General features: G+C 43.1%; 1 protein-coding gene across 1 annotated transcript in view; it reads left to right on the forward strand.

The window, feature by feature from the left end:
• The first annotated feature begins 997 nt into the window (after window positions 1-997).
• Window positions 998-9227, forward strand: part of EPOR (erythropoietin receptor) — a 12478-nt gene continuing 4248 nt past the window's right edge. The window contains exons 1-3 of the mRNA XM_018571737.1: window positions 998-1325; window positions 6680-6806; window positions 7667-7839. Of these exons, the coding sequence (XP_018427239.1) occupies window positions 1205-1325; window positions 6680-6806; window positions 7667-7839 (421 nt within the window). The 5' untranslated portion in view covers window positions 998-1204. The remainder of the gene's footprint in view (window positions 1326-6679; window positions 6807-7666; window positions 7840-9227) is intronic.

The raw sequence follows: 9227 nt of genomic DNA on the forward strand, positions 1-9227 counted from the left end.
CATTCTGCATTGCTGTATAATGTATTGCTGGGATTTGTAGTCTTCTGTAGCGGATGGTATTCTGCATTGCTGTATAATGTATTGCTGGGATTTGTAGTCTTCTGTAGCGGATGGTATTCTGCATTGCTGTATAATGTATTGCTGGGATTTGTAGTCTTCTGTAGCGGATGGTATTCTGCATTGCTGTATAATGTATTGCTGGGATTTGTAGTCTTCTGTAGCGGATGGTATTCTGCATTGCTGTATAATGTATTGCTGGGATTTGTAGTCTTCTGTAGCGGATGGTATTCTGCATTGCTGTATGTCTTTTAAGTTACAGTTCTTCATAATTATAAAGAAACTTTCCTAAAATCATTAGTTTGTATTGTTTTAGAAAAACTGTCACGTGACACTAAAGAAAAGGTATTGGTATCTGCTATCTGCGAGTATCTGAGGAGAAGTATCCGTACTCGGTGTATCCCTAAAAGAAATCCTAGCCTTTAAAACAGGCAGACATAATTCTAAGTTAAAGAAGAACTTCGGGCAAAAATGTTATTAACCCTTGCAGTGGGGCTACCCTTACACTTTACCCTTGCAGTGCGGGGGTAGTAGGGTTAATCACATTTTAATTAAAGAATTTTGAAAAAAAAATTTTTAAAGGGCCCCTACAAGGGTATATGTCTGCTTTCCAAAAATAAGGAATAAAACCACAGCATTACTTTTTTTTTTTTTAGTGTTTTTCTTTTTAGATTTACTTCTTTTGTCAGTTTTGCAGTGTTACAAGCACGTGGCGATGCGATGGAGTGAACACGTTCCCGCGAGTAAACAGATAAAAATGTTCTGTAGATTGAAAGCAAAAACATCCCAGAAGAAAAAAAACACAGAGGCACCTTTTTTTTTGCAATAAATTGATGTCAATAAGACGCCGGTGCCAAATAAATGCAGCATCTGATAAGAAAACCGTGCTGTTCCCCCTCATGCCAATCCCACAAACACATCTAACCCTGAGAGTCTTATCTGGCATCGCAGAGGAGAGAAAGTAAACTCAGCATACAGCATAGGTGCGAGATAGAGCAGAGGCAGCCTGTGCAGACGCTGATATAGGGAGTGACACACATTGAGAAACACTGAGACACAGAGAGAAGGGTACACTGAGATCTGCCATACAGACTTCCATATACATCCGCAGCACATAGGCAGAGGCTGGAAAAGGCCATTGTGCACCATGGGTACGCGGGTGCCCACCTATTCCAATGCCCTCTGTGGTGGCTCTCTACTTCTGGTCATGAGCATGCTGCTTTGCAGAGCTGAGGATCCTATCCTGACCTCCGAATTTATCCGCAAAGGTAAGAACTTCCTAACTTTTTACTTTTTTACCTTTTACTTTGTTTTGCTGCTGTTTATGTGATCATGTGATAAATTTGGGGACCATGTTATAAACCTTTTGCCTTAAAGTGTAACAATAGCCCAGACTTTTCATTTTGGTTTGGATAGAATAGGGAAAGGTTGGTTTCGCTGCTCCCCGTTGGATAGATTTCCTCTCACTTACTGTTATGGGAACAACGTTTTACCAGACGGGAAGCAAAGGAAAATCTGCAGCAAAGACAACAATAAAAGCTGCAACAAGCACCAGATTCAAATGATCAGAAGACTGGTCAGATGGTGACAGGTCCCTCTCAACAAAGCACGGTGTCCCTCGGAAAAGGGGGCCCAGAATTGAAGATCTGCATGTATAAAGTGTAATGAGAGCACCATACAAACAACACTTTTGTGGTTTCACTGTTTCTGGCTATACTCCATACAGGAAATAATACATTCTTTGGGATTTGTGCCAGCACTGAGTCCTTATTATTGTTCGGTATGTTTGAGCAATGAGGAAGCAGGAAGTCTTATAGTGCCTGAAATGTGTTGGATGTTCTGTGTTGTCATTTGTGTTAGTGCAGCCAATACTGTTATTGATGATTTGTGCACTCTATGACTGTTCGTTTGGCACTCTCATTAGATTTTATACATGTGAATCAACAATAAAAAGCATTCCCCTATTTAACTTTACAAAATACATTCTTACTTCTGTCTGTGTTGCTGTTAGAAAGATTTATTCTCACTTCCTGTTCGGGGGCACAGCCTTTTCACCAGACGGGAAGTGACAGAATTTCTCCAATGGAGCCGCAGACTATAGTAAAACCTGACAGGAGTTCTAGGAGTATCCCATAGGAGTCCCATTAGAGTCTTCCTAAGAAGTCTTCATAGGAGTCTCCATAGAAATCCCACAGGAGTCTCAGCCACAAACTGCAGTAAAACCTGACAGGAGTTCTAGGAGTCTCCCCAACTGTCTCCATAGGAGTTCCATAGGAGTCTTCATAGAAGTCCCATAGGAGTCTTCATAGGAGTCTTCATAGGCATCGCATGAGTCTTCATAGAAGTCCCATAGGAGTCTTCATAGGAGTCTTCATAGGCATCACATGAGTCTTCATAGGAGTCCCATAGGAGTCTTCATAGGCATCGCATAGGAGTCTTCATAGGAGTCCCATAGGAGTCTTCATAGCAGTCTTCAACGGAGTCTTCATAGGAGTCCCATAGGAGTCTTCATAGGAGTCTTCAACGGAGTCTTCATAGGAGTCTCTATAGGCGTCTCATAGGAGTCTCCTTGCCACCCTGGGAGAATAGCGCACAGCTGCCAGAAGCGTGCAAGGACTGGCATTTTAAGATAAATATCTGTGACAAAAGTAAGATAGGGATTTGATGGAGCTCTTTATTTAGAGTAGGTGTAAACCCAATCATTAAAATCTCATGTAAGCTTTATCATGTTAATGTCATTTCAAAAGTCATTTTAATATTTTAAAATTTGACATTTTGGTTCAAATAATCCCTGGTGATCCCGAAATGAAGGTCCTTATATAGGCACTTCCTGTTATACGGTGACAACGCTCACTCCTTCCATTTCTGTTCCACCATTGACACCATGTCACACAGGCTTCCGATGGAGGCTACAAGTGGACATTTTAACACACATTGCATAAGCATGGTTCACTGTTGTCACCATCAGGAAACCCACCCTGAGAAAGGCCATTCAGCCATCTCTGGAGTGCATGGAGACAGAAAGTGGCTGCAAAGAGGTTGCAGGAAATTAACAGCACTGAGATAGAACAAAGGATAAAAACAGGTGAATAGAAGGATTTTATTAAAATGTAATTCAGTTAAGGTTTAATCTTGTCCACCTAAAACTGACACAAGTGGAGACGGCTGGGTTGAATCCCCTTCTATCCTGCACCTGAGAGCCCAGGTTGACTTACCTGTAGCTATTGTTGTTAGTGGACTTAAATCTTCCTGTTGACTTCGAGCCCTGCGGCCTTATTGAACAGAAAGTTCTATTGCTGTTCTGTTATGACGTCACTTTCTTTTCTTCTTCCCTTTGACTTCCTACTTGAAAAAAAGCCTGATGGCCCTCAGATACTCACCTATTGATTGCCTTGGCCTCCTCTGAGGTCTTGTTGCATGTTAGATATTTCCAGACTGGCAGTGACCAGGGCTGGCCTAGCTCAGGCTGGGTACACATTGAGCCAGTGCAGCCCAGGCCCTAAATAAAACCCAAAAGGATGGGCCATAATCAGGTTACAAAGGAAGCCACATGGTAAAACCACTAGGCAGACTAGAAGAGAGGCATCCTTCCATTTCTGACCTCTTGGGGCTCTCTTCAGACACATGACATTGTGACAGTAATGAGGTCTGGTCACCCCAAAACTAAATCAGGAAACCCTGTGGCACACTCGAGCATTACCCCAACAACCATGCTTAAATTATCTAAATACACCACTTCTTTTGAAGCTGAACTCCGGGTAGAACCAAAGGTTACCCTTATAGTGGGGATCATCTGTACTGCAAGGGTTAAATGCTCATTTTTTTTCTAGGGGGAGCAATACGCAGTTTTATTTAACCTATCCATCACTGCCCTAGAATTAGACACTCTTCATTTCTCTCTGATTCCTTGGGTTCTGGGTAGACCTTGGGTGACCTCACTTACAACACATGGCTGCTGGTCCTCCATTGTAAGTGATGATATCAGAGTGCATATGACCTATGGAATGGCGAAGAGAAGCAGCTTTGGGTGACAGGTCATGCAAATCAAAAATAAAAAGCGAAAACCATATTGATGTTGTAGTGTTGAAAATGGGAGCCTGCCTACTGAGGTCACATTACTGTAGGAGCCCTCAGTTGCTGATAGAGAACTATGGCCAGGTGACACTTTGACAGGAAGGCATGAACATACATGGTGCGACAGGAATAAACTTCAACATAAAAAGGGGGGACTGGAATCCCACTGCAGTGGCCTTAGCGGAGGGGACTGGAACTGGAGCTGCGAGAGGGACCTTTCCACGTCTAAGAGCTTTACCAGTGAAGCTCCTCCCCCAGAACTATTACAATTTAGCACACGAGTCAATGTTCTCTTGACCTTTCAAACCTGTATTTTCTTTAAATAGCAGAACTTACGATATTTAGGTTTTGTGGTTCTTTTTAGGTAATTGGACATGCTTAGGTCCACACATTGTCACCATTTAAGGCTTACTAAGGCTCTCATTGGTGTTATCCCATTTTTCAATTTACAAGAAGCCAATTTCCTAAATGAGTCTACATTGTAATTTGTTTTAGTGACTTTCTCTCAATTCTCAGTGACATTCTGACTCCCAGGGCGTAGATCATGATCACGTTCCTCTGTTCTACCTCTAGTGTTGGCTGTGGAGGCATCTGAGCATATGCTCATGTATAATCAACTGCTGCTCTATATATTTTCCAGAAGCGGACAGCCACTAAAATGTTATCATATTGTTAAGTGTGACAGCAATATAGTTTATATTATCAGTTTCTCAGTCTGAATATTAAAGGATCGGTCCAAATAACTATGGCTGCAGGAGGGGCCTGGTTGGCTGAGTCAACCTCCAGCTTTTTATAATATATGGACACTACAACAGCGAGATCTCCCTGCCTGAACTCCCATCTCTTTTCACCTTGGAGTTTGGGGTGATCCTGCCCACCAAGGAGTGTTTTTGTCCAAGTTGATGTGTTCTTCAGCTCTTCCTCTTACATTTGCCATTGTGTAAAATGAATACAAGATCTTACAGGAATAGTGGAAACCCCTCATAATAGGCACAGCTGATGTACTCATTCGGGAACAACATCGGGGACTTCCCCATATACCGGTTACTCTTCTCTCCACATTAGCCTTGGACATTTACGAGGGTAACTAAGCATTCATACAGTTTCCCTATTTTATAGCATGATACTGGATTTGCATTTCCATTGGGCAGCATGGTTGTTTAGTAGTCAGCCATGGGGCCCGGCAGCCCTGGGGTCCGGGACTGAGTTATTTTGACTACAGTGTATGTTCTTCCTACACGTTGTGTGGTTTTCATCTGGGTTGCTCCAGTTTGCCCCACAACCAAAATAACATTCTTATACAGTAGGTTTGTTGATCTCCGACTGAGGGTAGTCATAGAGTCTGTAGGACTGTGGTCAGGGCATAAGACTCTGAGCTTCTCTGCGTTAGGGGCTGATGGTTGACATTGCTATTTAAATGAGTAAAAAAACCTGGAATGTAAATGTACAATTCTGAATCAGACGTGACAGATTTCAGTTAAATAAAAAACAAGAACTTTTGAAACAAAGTCAGAAAAACATATTTTTAATGTGGCAACGAGCGTGTCCTGGGACGGCAGTTTCTTATCAGGCACACCAGACGCTCGGCGAGGGGAGGGCTGCGAGGGCCATGCCTATTGTTTATATACAGCGTGTTCTGGTGACACATGTACATATATGGCATGAACTTCCTCCTCGTGCAATCTTCCATTACTATATTACATAATACAAGGTTCAGTAGGCAACAATAAATGTTCCCTTAGTCATATGGTGACAGTTGCGCAATTGTTTTGGTGGAATTGGGTATCTAGCTTGTGTCTATGGACAGAGTCAAACAGTGCTGGCCAAGAGATCTCATTAAAAATAGGGATCCCAGTAGCGTAGGTTCGCTCTAACAGTCTATTACTATATTACATAACACAAGGTTCAGTAGGCAACAATAAATGTTCCCTTAGACGTATGGTGAGAGTTGTGCAATTGTTTTGGTGGAATTGGGTATCTATCTTGTGTCTATGGACAGAGGCAGATAGTCCTGGTCAAGAGATCTCATGGGAAATAGGGATCCCAGGCATGTAGATCCGCTCTAACCTTCATTACTATGTTACATGGCACAAGGTTCAGTAAGCTACAATTAATATTCACTTAGAAAGTTGTACAATCAGTTGTGGTGGGATTTGGTATCAAATGTTTAAACCATATGAATAAAAGACAAGCAATGGACGCACCTCCACCAGCGTTACAGTATATGGTTTGTTAGTTAATTTTTTTATGTTAACCATTTTTAAATGTAGAACGTCTTCACACTTGATTATCATTATCATGGTATTGATCTGTCCTTTTGGTCCTCCATTGTTTTTTTGCACTTCACGTCTTCACCCTCAAAATGCTAGTCAGCAATGGCGGCTTCCGTACTTCAGGTTCCATTTTAAAATCTGATTCACAAAGCATTTTAAAAGCGTTAAACAGCAACTCCACCCAAAGCAGAGACATCAGCAGTCACCAGTCGCTGGGTCTTCCCCGCTGCAAGGCATTCCTTTCTAAACTGATTTATTCATTTATTTACTTCCAGTGGACAGTGCCATTGACAACAGGACTGTGAACCCTTCCTGCTTCATAACGGAATTCTTGGATCTTACTTGTTTCTGGGAGAGCAACACATCCGACGCCTCCAAATTCATCTTTTATTACAAGCCAGAGTGAGTACAAAACTGAAGTCTAACTGTGCACCAAGGCCCAGTCAAAGTCTGATCTACTCTGTGCTATGACCCCAGTAGGAGCTGTATGCACTGTGCGCAAATGTCGATGGACTTTGCACTATTGCCCTATAGAGTTTAGATGTGCACTATGGTCCAATACAAAGTGGATGCACTGTGCACTATTGTGTAATAGATGTTGATATACTTTGCACTGTGGCCCAGTAGAGAGTGAATACACTCTGAACTATGACACAGTAGAAGGTGGGTACATTGTGCACTTTGACCCAAAAGAAGGTGGATATATTGTGTACTGTGGCCCAATAGAAGATGGATACATTGTGCACTGTTGCCCAAATGAGGGAAGGTACACTATAGCCCAATAAAAGGTGAATGCACTGTGTATAATTGCCTAGGCAAAGCCTTATCTACTATGCCCCAGTAGGAGCTGAATACAATGTGCACTTTGGCCTGACAGAAAGTGGATGTACTGTGCACTATAGCCTAATAGAAGGTGCATCTGCTGTGAAATATGGCCTATTAGGAGTTGGATGTAATGGGCACTGTGGTCCAACAAAAGGTGGATACATCATTATGACCCAATAGAAGGGAAAAACCCTGTGCACTGTGGTCCAGTACAAAGTGGATACACAATGCACTGTGGCCGAGTCCGAGTCCGAGTCCATTCTACTCTACACTTTGACCCAGTAGGAGCTGAGTAGACTGTGTACTATTTTGTAATAGAGTTTGCATTCACTGTTCAATGTGACCCGATAGAAGGTGAACGCACTGCAATGCCATATTCATAATGTAATATAGACAATAAAATTGCAATATGACAAGATCCTTGTTTGTTCCCACAGGGAGCCGTGCAGTTTAACAACACTAAATGCCTCAGAAGATACCTGGTGGCACCTGTGTCAGTTTCCGCAGGAAGATGTCAATCTGTTCCCTCTTAATCCCTACAGTGTAACAGTGTGGGACTTCCAGACCAATACCACTCTGTGCAGGCGACAGCTTATCCAAGAGTCTGTTGGTAAGATGCTTTTCAAATCCGTTTTCTTTGGCACAGGGATCTCAGTGGTGAATGCTGCAGTGAGACTGGTTCCCAACACAGGATGAGTTAGGCTTGGGGTGTAAACCCCATTAACCCCACAGAGCCTAGCATAGAGCCCGCACAGCCAGCTGAGAGTCACACAGCCACCATAAAACCTGCACAACCACCTGGGAGCCGCACAGACCACTATTAACCCCGCACAGCCACCTGAGAGCCGCACAGACGACCATTATCCCCACACCATAGAACGTGCACAGTCACCTGAGAGTTCGCACAGCCCACCATAGAACCTGCACAGCCACCTGAGAATCCGCACAACCCACCATAGAGTCCGCAAAGCCCCCCAAAGTGACCGCACAGCCCACCAAAGAACCGGCACAACCACCTGAGAGTTCACATAGCCCACCATAAAACCTGGACAGGCATCTGGGAGCCCACGCAGCCCACTAAAGATCCCGCACAGCCACCTAAGAGTCCGCACAGCCCACTATAGACCCCGCATAGTCCACCTGAGAGTCCCCGCAGCCCACGATAAAACCTGCACAGCTCACCTGAGGGCCTGCACAGCCCACCAAAGAACCTGCACATACCTCCTGAGACCCCACACAGCCACCTGAAATCCTCCACTCGAGATATCAGGCCGGCACCCCAGAGCAGCACAGAGTATGTAGTTTCATATTATTCTACACTGATGTATAATGCATCGCTGGGATCTGTAGTCCACTATAGCTGGTTGGCATTCGGCATTACTGTATAATGTATCACTGGGATTTGTAGTTCTCTCTAGATAATGGCATTATTCTGCATTGCTGTATAATGTATTGCTAAGATTTGTAGTCCTCAATAGTTGGTGGTATTCTGCATTGCTATATAATGTATCATTGGGATTTGTAGTCCCAGTGATACATTAGCTTGGAGACAGTGGCAGAACTACCCAGGGGCGCATGATACATGACACTAAAAAAAGGGGTAGGGGGAAAAAGGTATATATACCAGATATATTTTTATATAAGCACAGAGTATGTAGTTTCATATTATTCTACACTGATGTATAATGCATCGCTGGGATCTGTAGTCCACTATAGCTGGTTGGCATTCGGCATTACTGTATAATGTATCACTGGGATTTGTAGTTCTCTCTAGATAATGGCATTATTCTGCATTGCTGTATAATGTATTGCTAAGATTTGTAGTCCTCAATAGTTGGTGGTATTCTGCATTGCTATATAATGTATCATTGGGATTTGTAGTCCCAGTGATACATTAGCTTGGAGACAGTGGCAGAACTACCCAGGGGCGCATGATACATGACACTAAAAAAAGGGGTAGGGGGAAAAAGGTATATATACCAGATATATTTTTATATA

The sequence above is a fragment of the Nanorana parkeri genome, unplaced genomic scaffold (assembly GCF_000935625.1).
Source record: "Nanorana parkeri isolate BGI_ZX_2015 unplaced genomic scaffold, ASM93562v1 scaffold1825, whole genome shotgun sequence".
NCBI classification, from domain to species: domain Eukaryota; kingdom Metazoa; phylum Chordata; class Amphibia; order Anura; family Dicroglossidae; genus Nanorana; species Nanorana parkeri.